Here is a 16,046-nt window from a genome sequence, read left to right as displayed (position 1 = left end):
GCAAAATCTGCAGGTGACATGAAATTTTACAGGTTAATCAACACTTGAATATTTTAGAACTTCAGAGGGACCTTGAAAAGCTCTGTGAACGGGCAACATAATGGCAGATGTTGAAAGTCCTTGTTAAATGCAAGATAATTTTCATTAGAAGAATAGTTTGAATTGCTCACACAACTAAGCAAGTTCCAATTTAATTATAACAATCCGTTAGGGGAAAAAAAGCTAGGCAACCCTGTAAATAATTTAATGAAAACTGTGCCCACTATGCACTGGCAGTATTTAAAAAAAGAAAAAGGGGGGAGGGGCCGAGGGAATATTAAGATGCATAAATAATAGGATGAAGAAGAATTATAAACTTGTGATGCCATTATATAAATTGGTAGTATACCATCTCCTGGAATACTGTATTCAATTCCGGTTAACCTATCTAAAAGAAGATGGAGCAGAAATAGAAGGGGTGCAAAGTGTGGGGAGGAAGGACCACAGGGATATGTCAGCTTGAAGCCAGATTGAAAATATCTGTGACAATTTAGAGACGAGAGAAATAAAAGCTGGTATTTCAATAGTGTACAAAATAATCAATGGTATAAAGAATGTAAACTGGGTGCTCCTCTTTATCCTTTTACACAATAAAAAAACAAGTGGATAGAAAATGAAATTGAAAAGCAAACTTTTTTTTTTTTTTTTAAAAACATGATGTCTACTTTGCTTGGAGAACTTAATGCCACAAGAAGTTGGCCAAGAGTTTACAGGATTCACAAAATGGTTACATATTTTATATGGATAAAGAGAAAATCCACAATTACATTAATAGATACAAACCCTGCTACACTGTAGGTAATAATCCAAACACTAAATGATTTGCTTTAAGAAATTCCCACTATGGATATAGTTAATCCATTACTGTCCACCTATAAGGTTCCTAGCACATTCCTCTCAAGTAAGTGGTACCTGCCCTTGTCTGAGATAACATATTGGACTAGTATGATCTGGAATAGCAATTCCTGTGAATCATGATTTTGACTGACATAATAATGGACCACATGATGCTTCTGTAAATTTAAATATATTCGGAAACAGTGCCTTAACATAATGTTTGTGTTAATATACATAAATCTGATTGCAACATGTCAAAAATACATTTGCTGAGTATCAAGCACAGTTTGCACAGTATATTCAGGCCAGTGCAAAAAATGGGATTACGTTGTTTGAACCAAAGTGACACTCTGCAGCTCTGTTTTAATCCACTGAATTACAGTAGTGTTGAAAGGTATCAAGTTAATAAAAATGCACTTAGAAAAAAGTAAAGCAAAGGACCAAATACTGTTTGCAGTTATTTCATGCTCAGTTCTATTGTAGGTGAGAGAGTCCATTAAAAGGTATTACTTCACCCACCTTGTCTCTCTAATATCCTGGGACTGACACGGGGACAACTACATTGCGTAATGCTCTACTGTAGTCAACAGGACTAATCATATGAGTAAAGCAAGGAGGGACTGGCCCCAAATTTGTAAAATGTTTCTGGAAATGAAAAATACAATGACTTACAATGAACAGTGATGGTGGTTGAGTCCTCCATGCTCCTGTCAATCAGAGAGCATTTATACTTTCCTGTTGCATTTCGTCTCACATCTGTCATTGTATGAGTATCTGAGCTCCTTATGGCTCCAGGTTCTCCCTGTGATGGAAGTTTAACACTTATGGGTTACAGAGAGTTGCTAAAACATGACAATCGCATATTCTTTGAATAATATTTTATAAAGCAACTTTCATCCTGAAGTGCTTCACAATCTATACACATTCAGCCCCAGTCAAATCCAACCACTTCTGGGTAGAGCAAGGATTTAATTTTTCCACATGACTGCAGGCATTGCACAGCTCTAAAGTTAACAAAAAGTTTTACCATTCAACTTTACCATCATTTACATTCAACTTAAATGATGATTTTTAGAAATGTTAGAAAAAAACAAAATAATCAAAACATTTCAAGAGAAACTATAATGGGGAAACATCCTATCCAATACGCTGTAAGTTCAAGGAAACATTATTTACTGGAGAATATCACAAACATTGCTCAATCCGTAACAAGGACGGCCTAAGCAAACAGAACTAGTTCTAGCTCCCCTCAAATGGCAGAATGACTTAGATGTAATTGGGATGCTGTAGCCTATGTCAAGCAGGGCCCTTAGCTCACCCTTGTTCATCACAGAACAGGTGGAGTTCTGCTGCCCTGATGGCTCTCCTCTCTCCCCCCGCTACAACTGCTGCTCAGAGCAGTTAAAAGGGGGTTGATCAGGAGCATCAGTTCTGCTCTCACTCAGCTTCACCTGCAGCCTGAAGTAGGAATGGCTCCTGACCCTGACTCCCCTCACAATTCTGTAGCAATGCAAACTGCAAAAGGAGAAGAGGCCAAAGTAGCTGGGAGTTATTAAGCTGAGCAACTGGTTGTCTGGGAGCTATTTAGAAGCACACTGTCTTCCTGCTCTGATTGGTTCTCACGGCTGGTGTAATGGGAGCAGAAAACACATTGACAGGAGAAGAGCAAGAAACAAGTAAACAAAAGTCAGCCTACAGATAATCACATTTCTGTCTGAAAATATTTCACCTATTATTGCAAGATTATAACCGTACTGTATACTATGATATAAATGTTACTATAACTTTGTAACCTAAATAATTTTGTAAAGACAAAATAAATACAGGAAACTGTGACTATGAAACCACAAGAAACGGCAGATGTAATACCTGAAACGACTTTAAACTCATGCAAAATTCGTATCTGTCCCTTTAATTGATTGATTAATTTTCAATTTGTTCTTTATAAATCTTGTTCCCCAATTACAAATTTTTTTTCTATTAATAAATTGTATAGTCTATTTTTCACCATATAATGCTAATGTTCTTCTGAAGACTGACAGAGGAATTACTCAATATACTTTACAGGGAAAGGTCTCAATCTTAGATAGGATTTTGTCACTTTAATTGCTATGCTTATTTGATTACTCTGTTCTGATTTGAGTAAATTAAACTGTTTTCCTCTGGTCCTTTTTCACTGGGGCATTTCATTGAACACCACCGCATCATATATTTAGCGTAAAAAAGATTGTTAATCTGTGAAGAGAGTTAAAAAAAAGTCTTCAAGTTTTGACAGATTCTCTGCAGGCTCCAGACTCGTATCCTCACCGTGAGTTTGATGAACTTGCCAAGGTCAGCTTTTCACTTTGTTAATAGCATCATCAGATGGCTTCACTTGTTATATAAACATAAATAACTTTGTTCCAGAGATAAACTAGTGTCAAACAGCGGCACGCACAGTCATATGCATTTTATGCATGCTGCCTACCATTGGCAGGGCTGGATTAAGGCGTAGTTAACCTATGCACATGCCTAGGGAGTCATTTGTTGAGAGGAGGGGCAACCTGAGCTCCGGCTGGTCTGATTCAGGTACTGGTGCAGGAGCTAGGCCAACAGCATGGACCAGAAGGAGCAGTGCTGGCCACCCCATACCAATTCAGGCTTGGCTCCACGACCCCTCCTGTATGCCAGGTCACAATGCCACTCGCTCAACGCCACTCCCCTGTCACAATGCAGAGGACGTGGGGCCAAACCTACATGGGCAGTGGGGTTGTTACCCTGAATTTAAAGGGTGTTTTACCCCAGAAGTTAATCAAGCTAATAGCAACCATAGTGTGTGCATTCATCCACCCTAAATTAATGAAATAAAACACCACATAGTTACAGGTTAATTTAAACACACAGGGCTTCTAGAGGCAAGATCAGTGGAGGCTGGCAGTTTCTGTTAATCAAAATTTAAAAAAAGCATACAATTCAAAACCAAAAAAAATCCTTAAATTTAAGAACCTTTAATACAAAAGCTTATAACTAAAATTATTAAAATATATTAATTAAAATAAAAAATGATCCAGTAGGGGGTCACTATAATTTATATAATATAAAAACTAAATAATAAAATAGACTTTAAAACAGTTCTCTAAAGCAATCAACAATTATTTTTCCTGACACCATTACTCCCCAGCAGGGATGCATCCGGCCAGCACTAATCTGCTGCAAATTACCCAATACTGTTCCAAATTCTAAGTAAAGATTTAAAATGCTTTGCTTATGTCTACGTGTGCTTAAATCGAATACATTCTAGTTTTAGACAAAAGCATGCTTGCTTGTATTAATCTTAATCAGCGGGAAGTGCTGTGTTCCCATTAGTTTATTCCCAAAACTGCCTAAAGTAAAATGGTTCAATTACCATTGCTGTGGATTCTAAAAACCCTGGGTAACAGGGTGAGTCAGTGCAGTTCCTCCTTACCACTACCACAGGTCCAAATCTTGGACCAGGGCTCCTCCCCGGGGCATGCTTGGTCTTGCCCCACCTCCAGCCTCCTGTGTCCCTTCTACTCTGCCCACAGGACATGTAGCAGGCTCTGAGCTGCTTCTGAACAAGCACAGGGAGCCCCTGTGAATGCCTTCATGGGGAGCCGTCTAGGAGAGGGGTAGCGGGGAAGGATACAAGGGGGTTTTGCCTAGCATAAAATACAGTGTATGCGTTGGTGCAATGGTAAGTAAAAGTTAGAGTGGTTCAGTGTGGGTGCCTCTGGTGTCAAATAGGAAGAAATAGTACAGACTATTATAGATAAGTAACAATAGTAAGGTAATACTTACTGGAATGTAAAACAAAAACTCCTGTGGAGGGGGGTTACCATTCCCTGAGCACTTTAGAGTGATGTTATCACCTTCTTTAATGGTATTTCTTTGTGACAGTACGTTAATTGTCACATTCTCTGTAGGGTCTATGAAAATAATGGACAGTTTTTGTCAAGTATCAAGATAATTAGGCACACAAGGCAAATATCCCAAGTATACACAATTTCTCTAGAAGCAGGTGAGGGTAATTGCATAATTATTTTTTAATAGAAGGTTGAAGTTAATAGGTGCTCTTCCAGACGGAGTACTAATCCCGTTAGAATAAACTACATAGAAACCCTGTAATATAAAAATCAATTTTTCCTTAGCAAAATGCCTATAACTGAAGGAGGAGTGACCAGAATTATTTAATGTAAAAAAGACCAGCAGGAACAATTTCACAGTATGATTTCATTACAACAGACTTCAACAGCATTATATGCAGCTTGCTGTTTGAAGGGACTGCAGCAACCACAAAAATAACTAAAGCTATCAGCCCCCTGCACTAATGAGATAATAGCATCTTGTATGAAATAAAAAGAAATATTAGCTAAGCAAGTATAGCAAGGCTCCTCTGTATGCTGATCAGTGCAGCAGCTTTATGAAAAATTAATTTGGTGAATTTAAGACAACAGTCAACAGAGCTGTAAATGTAATATATTTCTGTTATGTTTCATGGGGTTGCGCTAGAACACTTTACTGTCGTATTTTTAAAAATCTTTTTAAACAGATTTTTTTGGAGGTGTTTTTTTGTTTGTTTGTTTTTAATGTTTTGACAAAGTTGTGCGTGTTTCTGTTATGGAGTTGAGTTGGGAGTGAGATTCTTCTTCTGGCACACGGCTTCAGACAGCAAACAATGAGTCAGATGTCAGGTAAGTGATGCAGCCACTCTATCACGGCATCGTCATCTGGAGATGTAGAGCACATCCCTCCCCCCCCCATCAAGATAGTAAAGAGGGAAGTTTATAGCCTGATGACATGCTGTTTGTTCTTGACATCCACAGGGGCAGGGTGATGAGCTCAACAGTAAAGATACACGTTAAACCGCCCATGATCACAACATATGCTGTTGTAGCAAAGAAGAATCTTTCGTTTCATAGAGTTGTTCTGAGGGGTATGCAAGAGCTCACCTAAAGAAACTAGAAGACACGGATCTGAGTAGCCTATCTGCCAAGAAATCCAAAATATAGACCTGCACTACTTGCTGCCCCGTTCCTTAGAAATGTTGTATCTGATGTACTGTCTGAGAGGCTCAACTAGTTCAGAAAACAGGGTCTTGACTTTAGCCAGCATGCTTGAAGTAGCTTTGAGATGAAATTGTGAAGTAAGCTGTCCTGATAGTTGGCTGCGCACAGTAATGCGGCAATGGCCCTGCCTTCATGACTAATCAGAGGGACAGCAGTGCCAGCCATGACCGGAAAGTTGGAGCCTCGAGTTGCTCAGGCTGCACCAGTGATGATACGAAAGGCAGTAGATCATTGAGTCCAACTTGCTGCAGTGGTGACTGGAGTGCCATTCTGCTTTATCCCCAGATAAGTAGGATACAGTTAAAAAACGATCGGCTGATTATTCAGGAGGTACTGCAGCTGTTGATGAGTGGGATTCATCACTGACCTTAAACAGAACAACTGGTATTTTGTTATTTTATGATCTGTTTTTTTTAGAAATTTAAGGAATGAGAGAGCTTGGTGATGCATCTGAATGTGATGCGTCTGAATGTAAATGACTAGGCAAATGAATAAATAAATAAATGTCCATTTCTTGGAGCCGCAACCTGTCTATATTTTTAACCTGCACTAAATTCAGGTAAAGAAAAAAAGTAATAAGGAGTTAGAAACTCATTAAGATTACTGACACATTTTAAAACAAACATACTTGTATCTCACCACCAACAACTTCAACTGACATCAGTGGAGAAATCTGTTCAAAGCAACTTTGGACACCTATTCAAATGAGGTTACGAAGATCTCAGTTTAGAGATGCATTTGCAAAGAACAAGGGACTGAAGTTACGTTAAATGAATGAAGGTATTTTCAAAAGGAAACTGGTAATGCTTCATTCTAAGGCTGAGTCTGCTTCATGCCACGTACTTCATGCTTCATACTTCTCTTCAGTAATCAAGGATATACCCAATTCCCATTGTTAGCTAATTAGCAGTGCAGGGATACTAAATGTCTTTAGAGGAAGTTAGAGATGGGCGCATGAAGAGTTATTTTAATTAAACTGTCTGCTGGTAGAACAGGATATAATATGCTGGCTAGCCATGCTCTTTTAATCTTCTATGTAGAGTATATGTGATTTCTTAAGTGCAGACCATGCTGCAGTTGGGAACAGCATTTTTTTCTTCACATTGGGCCATGATTGCAATTGTATGGGGTACATAAATTCCAGAAGTCTCTGCAAATCAGGTCCACAGTGAGTAGGCTGGCCTGAGGTGTAGAGAGGCTCATGCAGATGGGAACAGCATAACTAGCTCTGGAGTAATTTGAGGAGACAGGAGATTCATGCAGATTAGCTCACTACCAAACTTCCTTTCAAGAAGACTTAACTGTATTCTGGATCCTCCAGCGAGCCTGTGGAGGCAGTGAGAATTACTACTACCTTGAGGTTGCAGCAATTCTCAAGTCTTGTAGGAGAGTAGGGTGAGGGAGAATAAGATTAGGTGCCAGTTCTTTAGAGACCAAAAATTAAAGCAAATTTAATTGTATAGGTATGGAATGGATGCTTGTGGGCTTGGGATCTCTTAATGACTTCCAAGAGTAATGGCTGACTATCCCAATGGCCTTCTTCCTTGTCATTTTCCCTGGTTGAATACTGTTTTGGAGGAGTCAATCACCTGGAAGAGAGGCCTTAATCTCTTACTCAGATGAGAATCAGGAGTAACTTCCTTAAAATTAAGGGAATTGCATTAATGCATCACCAATGGAAGGCAAGAACTGGGTTCCTATTCTAAATCCTTCCACAGACTTTTCCCCACAAGGGAATAGAAACTGGGCAGCCAAATAAGTCATACATGGTTGCTTCAGTCTGGAGCTTTCCCCTTCTCAGGGCAATGGATCATTGTCCCTGACAATGTTCCTGTCCCTTTGCGTATAAAGAGATTAAAAAGACTGGAACTTTTCAAGTTGGAAAAGAGATGACTAAGGGGGGATATGATAGAGATCTCTAAAATCGTGACTGGTGTGGAGAAAGTGAATAAGGAAATGTCATGCACTCCTTCAAATAACAGAAGAAGAACAAGGGGTGACCAAATGAAATTAACAGACAGCAGGTTTAAAACAAACAAAAGGAAGAATTTCTTCACACAACGCAGTCAACCTGTGAAACTCTTTGCTAGAGGATGTTGTGAAGGTCAAAACTATAACAGGTTAAAAAAAGAACTAGATAAATTCCTGGAGGATAGACCCATCAATGGCTATTAGCCATCATGGGCAGGGATGCAACATCATGCTCTGAATGTTATTAGACTCTGTTTGCCAGAAGCTGGGAGTGGATGACAGAAGATGGATCACTTGATGATTGCCTGTACTGTTCATTCCCTCTGAAGCACCTGGCACAGGCCACTGTAGGAAGACAGGATACTGGGCTAGATGGACCATTGGTCTGACCCAATATAGCCATTCTTATGTTCTTATGACTGCAGAGAGTAGCTGTGTATTGCTGCTTCTCCAGGTTTCACACTGTGGAAGCTCTTCTGCCAGGACTGGGTCATCAAGGCATGGACAATGTTTATTTAAGATTTGATCATGGAAGGTGCTGGACACCTCTGGTCCCATGCGCTCTGGCAAAATTGAGAGCTTTTTTTTCACATCTTCACAAGATAGATTTGAAGGTAAATGTAAATTTATTTTTTCTACTAGCACCAAAAAGCTTCAATATCATACCATGCAGCACCTGGAGAATTCTAGGCAGTAAGGAGACATATACATGTATTTTTACTTGTTCAGTGACTACTTTCTCTCAATGGCAGTGAAATAATACAAGCACACTACTTCATGTAAACTCGTGCAATTGACGCCACATAAAACAGACAGATGACTGGACAGAAGAAGCATTCCCAACTAGAACAGTTTTCTTTAGGACTTGAACTATCACTTAAGGTACACAGAAAAATAGTTTTGTCTGTAAATTTTCTTCAATGTCCTTTCCTCCTTAATTCTCTATTAGGACCTGGTACTTTCTATGCTCATTCAGAAGTCTCTCTCCACTTCCTTGACATGCCCTGCCATGCCCTCTATAGCTGCTATCAGGGCCAGATTTAGAAGTAGGCGACCCCCTGGGGAGCCAGGCTTGTGGGGAAAGGAGGGCGCCAGGCTTAGGGTGCTTTTTCTGTTAGTGACAAAAGGGAAAATAGAATGTTTGAAGTAAAATGTTTCAGGTATTCCATATGTAGATTCATTTTTCACTAACCTAGAATGTGCTGGACCTTTGTAGAATCTCCTGAAACCTTCCAGACTTTCTGAGAACTACATTGTTCTCGAACCCGCTGGAATGTTGTCAGCCATACCCTCACGGTTATATAAGGGGTGGGGTATTGCCAGTCACTGAGATATAAGAACGAACTGAAGTGAAGTGAGAGCCCAGCTGTGATATTGTGAATCTTGTTTTATTGTGTAATTTTGAAAGTGTACTTGTGTTTTAAGACTTGAAGAGTGCAAGTACTGACTAATAAACGACATATTTAATGAGATGCCAGAGATATCTACTGAACCCCTATCTATGCAACAATATAAAAGAAATACTGTTACTTCTCTTGCCATGCTTGACATGTAATGTTTGATGACTTTCTAAGACTGTGGATGATAGACATTTGTTCTCCCTAATACTGTCTGTTTTGCCCTATAGAAAATAAAAGATGTCCCAGAAGCCTTCAGGAGCTCAGTATAGGAAGTGAAAAGCTCAACTGCAATCTAGTTTGCAATAAGGGGCAAATCAGATGGGAAAATATCTGAAACAGAACAGCACAGACCAGGCTTTAGGCAGCAGCAATTGTCCCAGGGCAGAAGAAATTGAGGACTTTTTAATATTAAAAAGTTTCTATAAGCTTAGAGGAAATCAATTTTTTTCATTTACTTATATATGTTATGAATAAATACAGATTTACAGATCCCAGTGTGCAAATTTATCATCTTATATGACAGATAAATCATGCACGCGAATTGTGCATCAAAGTTGTGAAATGGGCTACAGATGCAATAAAAAAAATAACGTATTCAAAAGTTTAACAAATGGGGAAAGGGTGCGCCAAAGACGCTCCTCATGTGGGATGCCATTTGGTGTAGCGCTGGCCTTGGCTGCTATCACCTTCCTCACTATTTACTAGTCTATTGCCTGCTTTCTTTGCTCAATGAGATTATAATGTACTGTACAATGCAAGTAGATTTTGTACTGAGAGGAAGTGGATATTATTAGCTACATAACTTCTCCTTTATAAAAAGCATTTAAAATGCATATAAAGTGTAAAACTCAATTCAGCGTTAACTATAGAACTGATTGGGCACTGTAGCTTTAGAAAAGCAATCACACTTTAAGCAGAGGGTTATTTGCACTGCTTGTTTAGACACACGTCATTTTTGTGCTCAAGGAGTACTCTAAACATTTGGGTACTTTAGTATACCAATCTTGATGTGTGCTAGTTTATATTTACTGCATATTTCACAGGGCAGAGAGAGACATGAAGACAATATTTAATGCTCAAAGTATTTTGAACTCCAGTCACCTACTACTACTAAAACTTCTGATTCAGCTTATTTAATAGTAGTTTGTTACTGGGTCTTGAAATTCCCATTTCATCATAAGATTCTGTTAGCTGTTACTCTTTTCTTCATGAAAGAACAATCTTAATATTCAGAATTCTAATATCAATGGATACAGTGTACACTTGATTTAAATCTTTTCACTGCAGATCAACTCTGAAAAAGCATTAAACCTTTTTTTTTTTTTCCAAAAAGAGCATCATTCTTCTGATTCACCTCACAGTTTTAGTAAGGGGTTTTGCTATCAAAGACAGACCATGTCCCTGCAATTTTGCTGATGGACTTTAATTTTTCCCCCCAGAAAGGTCATATTCATGAAGATAGTTCTGCTATCCAGTTTTTAACAACTTACAGTGAACATCAAAGACCATTGGTTGAGATGGTATTGTTTCCTGTCCAGACGGTCCATAATATGTCACACTACAGACAAACTGTGCATTTGCATCTTTCTTTTTTGGCATGTACTGGAGAGAAGATGTCATGGTGAAGAGTCCAGTTGATTTGTCCACGGTCTTTTGTAAGCTCATGACCGCAACTAAAAAGAAGACATTGGTTCAGTGTCATTCTTAGTATGTACAACATTTCCTAATTTTGGATATTAATGATTTTTATGCACCTATTGCTCAGCATCTGAGCACAAGACACAAATTTTAAAGCAAGCAATATAATAAACAAAATTCACCACATCAGACTGCACTTCCTGGTATTGACACTTTGGCCCACATAAAGAAAAAACACCCAGCAATGACTCATGGTCAAATAATGCTATCCTAAAATCCCATAAGCATTTAAAAAAAAAAAAAAGACCAAACAAAACAAACACTTTCTAATTCAATTTTTAATTACTTTAAAAAAAAAACCCTCAACTCAGAAAGATACCTGTAACATTTTGACTATAATAGTACAATATTAAAAACAACACTTTTACACCTCAGTCCTGCAAACATTCCCCCCGTGAGTAGCTTTACACATGGAATAATCCTATGAATTTAAATGGGATTACTCATATGAGTACAGTCATTGAATGTTGTTATAGGATCAGGTTCATTGATCATTACTGAATCATACCTCCTTCATTGGGCTGCAAAACATTTCCATTTTTGTACCATGTAATGTTGCCATCTGGATAACTCTCTCTCGCAACACATTCCCCAAGCTGCAGAACAGATAGAAATTATCAAACATTTTGTCCTCTAACATTTGAATAGAATTACTAGTTCCTTTGTGTTTACGTGGTTACTCTCGGTTACACGATTGTTAAAAAAAAGTCCCAGGAAAGTACAATTACTTAATCCAAAAAGTTTGTTTGTTTTTGTTTGTTTGTTTGTTTATTTTTTTAAAAAGAGGATAAATCACATCAATGATGCTTGAGTGTTTCTTGGGGGTGGAGGTTGGGGGCAGAACAGAGCTGGATCCATTCTTCTGGTTATGGGGAGGGCTGATGGTAACTTTCTATCATGTTGCTGTTATTCCTGATTCAGCTGAAAACTGGTATTTCGAGAGATGGTTTCAGTAGTTCTATAATCTCAGACTGGGTCCTGAGCAATCCTACCCATGTCCTAGTATTCCTCTCTCACACTCACACACTTCCATCTTGCTGACCCCCCAGCTCCAAGATCATCTTCAGGTTCATGAGTTGAGATTAAGAAAAATGCTCTTACCTTTTTAAGCTTCTTCGTTTCTAGGAAGTTTGCTGGATGTATAATTTCTGGTTGAGATGGTTGTTCTATAACAAATATATATATATATATATATGTATAAGAGAAGGGAGAGCAGGAATTTCATTTTGAAGTATAAAGGACTAACATTCTCCAACTACAAAGACAAAACATTCAGCAACATGGGTTCAGTGACTACATTAGAACTATTTGGTGAGCTGCAGTGTCATCATGCTTTTCATTTGAAACCTTGTCTTATGGGTATTTACACCTTCCTTGGCTGTTAAAACAAAACAAAACAAAACAAAACTGTTTCTACGTAAACATTGGCAAATGGACTTTGGAGGAAAAACAAAAATTCTCACTATTGAGATTTAACGAGAGAGATAATCATGTTACTGGTTTCACTTTAAAGGTGTCATTTTACATGATGATACAAATAGGGCCGGATTCCAATTAGGCCCAGTAGGCACGTGCCTAGTGGCAAACAGTGGCAGATTACTGCACGTGCCCAGGGGTCCCAGCCAATTTGGGGGTCTCACATGAGTGCTGGAACTCTGACCCCGCTCCCTGCTCCTCCTCCTCTTTCCTGGAACCCCACCACTCTGTTCCTCCTTGTCCCCGACACCCTGCCCCTTGGCCAGGCCAGAAGCAGGAGCTCAGGGGTGAGCATATTCCCTCAGCCAGCCCCTCTCCCCCCGATCGTGCCTCCTGCATGGAAAACACGAAGGTCAGCTGTAGGCAGGGGGTCTGAAGATGCTGTGCCTGGGGTGTGTACAGTGTAAATCCGGCCCTGGATATAAACTTATTATTATAAACTTACGCTATACATATTGGCACACTACATTCTGGCCAGGAACACAACAACATAGAATAAGAGAAAGCCGACTGATAAGTGTGATACATTTCCAGAAGGCGGCAATCGTGGTTTAGAAAATATAGTGGCCCAAAAGAAGTTTTAACACAGATATTAATTTAACTTTTAACATTCCAAATGGAGAAACTCAACTTAATCACTCTTCTCATTTTTTCTCCTATGCTATTGTTACATTTAAGTAACACCTGGGATTAGTATAACAAAAGCAAGTGTAGTACCTGAAACTACTTTAATTCATTTTTCAAAATTGACTAGATTTTTGAGTTGTCTGCATCTCTTTAAAAATAAACTTTCTAATCAGTAGAAATATGTGTCATCCTATTTATTCTCTTAATGGTAGCAGCACCATTCCCTGCCAGAGTTAAGGCTCCATCCGCATTTCCATTGTAAAATACTATTTTCTAGAGACTGTATAACTCGTCTGTTAAAATTCATTCTGGCCTAAAGCCTGGAATGCAAATTTTTATCTCCAAAAGACTGTTTTCCTGTAAGTTTGAAGGAAAAAAGTCTATATGTTTATTCAGTCAAAGAAAGTCTCTGCACTCCAGCTGTGCTTCTAAATGAGCAGACATTTTTATACACATATACAAACTGAAACTTTCTCCAACTTTTCACATTTCAGCTTACAGAAGCCTTTTCAAATCAAACCCATCAAACAATGCTAGTAATCTGGAAAGTTGCCAAGTGTCCTGCTATCCTGTTCCAAGTTCACTTAAAGAAAAAAACCAGAACTAATAAAAAGTTATTCATTTACATGTGGGTAGTCATACTTGCCCTGCATACTACAGCAGTAGCTAAGTTTGCATAAAGTTTCCATTCTAAGTCCCTTTCTTCATATACTCAGATACAATTTCCTGCATTTTAGAAGATTTGTCAAAACAAAACAGAAGATCAAAAGAAACAAACCAAAAGCAATAAAGGAAGCTATTTATTTGGAATTCTCAAACAACTTGCCTGTGGCAAATAAAATACCAAAGCCATGCACCAAAAACCCTAGGCTCAAAAAGCCTCATGTTTTCAAGCAATAAACAGAACAGAATGTATTTTAGAAGTGTCAACATTGTTTCAAAAACCACATAAACACAGATTAACCCATTTTCCAAACATACTTGCAGAACAATAAGTTTTCATGCCCATCACCTGAATCACAATCAGGTCTGCTAAACCGCCCTCATTCCATGCAGACAGATCCCATAAACAAAAATGATAGTTTTTATATCGTTTTGCCAACCATCCGATAAACTGAACAAATTTGAAGTTTGCTGTATTTTTCTTTTCCCTTTCTTTCTGTGTCTTTTCCCCATGATTGCCTTTTAAGGAGGGCTAGCCACCCTTTGTTGAGCTCTCCCCTCTCGGAGTTCAGAAAGGACCATCTATCCAGCTCCCTTTAGGGTTACCGAGGGTATTCACTACCTCGAAGGGGAGCAGCTAGTGAGCCAGAGCAAGTGCTCTGTCCACCCAAATGTGAGGAGGTGGGAGGCAGCTAAAGCAGGTGCTGCTGAGCAGATGCAGTGGAGAAGGCACAGAGGAACTGCTTAGAGCGCTCCCTTCCCACTCAGGATCTGTCTACACGACAGTTAAATTCCTGCCAGCTGACTTGGGCTCAGGCTAAAAGGCTGTTTAACTACAGTGTAGACATCTGGGCTCGGACTGGAGCCTGGTTTCTAGGACCCTGCGAGGTGGGAGAGTCCCAGAGCTTGGGCTGAAGCCTGAGCTGCAATGTCTACCCCGCAATGAAACAGCCACCACAGCCCAAGTCAGCTGGCCCAGCGGCGGATATGTAACTGCAGTGTAGACAGTGCTGAATTTGTGCCAGGGCCAAGACCTGGCACCTCTAGGCTTGGCAGTTCACAGCCCCAGTACTTCTGAGCCTGATGCATCAGTTACAAAAGTAAAACAATTGCTTAAGCCCCGGCACTTCTTTCATTGCAAATTAAGCACTGAAGGTGGACATACCCACAGAGGCCGTTGCAGCTGAGGATGAAGTAGTGCCCACTCCCAACTGCAACAGGCCTGCACCTGTGCAAGCAGATTAATTTACTGTACATACACTTATTGGATGCCAGGCATTTATGAACATCTCCTGAAGCAGAAGGAAATTTTAAGCTCAAGAGTTTAATAGCATCAGAGCATAAGTTTGTGGGGCTTGTAACTTCAGCAAACTGCTTATCTCTGCCTGCCGGGGCTTAGAATAGCACCTTTACAGCTCTGTAAGCACATTAATTCAGCTTGCTAGCTGTACAGTCCAAATAGCTGTGCGAGGAGATAGTAGCTAATGTATGTGGAGCCGGTATGCTTTGGAATTTCTGACCATCTACATCCAGATGAAGATACTGAAAAGATCCACCAGGAAAGCTGGCCAAGGTTGTTACCTGAATAATCCAATGAGTGTTATTAGCAGGTGTTATCTGTGCAAGGAGCCAATACACCTTGTTAGCTGCGCCAGCTGATTAACTCAGGACTAAGGATGTAACAAGCTCCACTGAAACTGAGCTTCAGTGAAACCTCAAGGGGCATATCGGAGTTTCAGATAATCAAGAACTTTGGTTATTCAGGATTCATACAACTGCAGTTAGGCCATTTCTGTGGTTCAAAAAAATTTAGAAACTCTACTGGCTAAACGTATGCAGCTTCCCAGAAACTCTAAGTTTTTCCTTAATATAAACCAATCAGGGAAATTAAAATGCTAAAATGTGTTAACAGAACGTTAAAGTTGTGAAATCACCCCCACCCACTAAAAAAACAAACAAATAAAAACAAAAAAACCCCCAGAAAATTCTGAAGTAAAGGGATTTCTTGTAATGTTAACTCAGCCACATTACACATACAACTTTTTCTATTCTTATTTTCCTTGCTAAATGTAAGCTTAATTAATGAATACCATAAAAGGTATAGGCTGTGCAGCATGGCTGAACTAACGTTGTGTAGTCCTTTGAAGTAGAACTATATAGAGTAAATCAACCACTCGGTAACCACTCTATAATGCAGTCTCATTTACATATTTACCCCTTCACGATAAATAACCATGATAATTCTTCATCACTTCATTTCAAGCACTCT

At 39.2% G+C, this 16,046-nt stretch overlaps 1 protein-coding gene across 3 annotated transcripts in view; it reads right to left on the bottom strand.

The window, feature by feature from the left end:
- The window catches only part of ALCAM (activated leukocyte cell adhesion molecule), a 150,947-nt gene that overhangs the window by 17,525 nt on the left and 117,376 nt on the right, over positions 1-16,046 (bottom strand). For all 3 annotated transcript variants that reach the window (XM_067546186.1, XM_067546185.1, XM_067546187.1), the window contains exons 4-8: positions 12,113-12,177; positions 11,520-11,607; positions 10,804-10,986; positions 4,675-4,802; positions 1,549-1,678 (exon numbers count right to left, since the gene is read on the bottom strand). In XM_067546186.1, the coding sequence (XP_067402287.1) occupies positions 1,549-1,678; positions 4,675-4,802; positions 10,804-10,986; positions 11,520-11,607; positions 12,113-12,177 (594 nt within the window). The remainder of the gene's footprint in view (positions 1-1,548; positions 1,679-4,674; positions 4,803-10,803; positions 10,987-11,519; positions 11,608-12,112; positions 12,178-16,046) is intronic.

This window comes from Emydura macquarii, unplaced genomic scaffold, assembly GCF_026122565.2.
Source record: "Emydura macquarii macquarii isolate MOO-44397 ecotype Brisbane River unplaced genomic scaffold, CSIRO-AGI_Emac_v2 contig_1119, whole genome shotgun sequence".
Taxonomy (NCBI): Eukaryota; Metazoa; Chordata; order Testudines; family Chelidae; genus Emydura; species Emydura macquarii.
The sequence above is the reverse complement of the archived record's forward strand: the minus strand, read 5'-3'. Positions and strand labels throughout refer to the sequence as shown.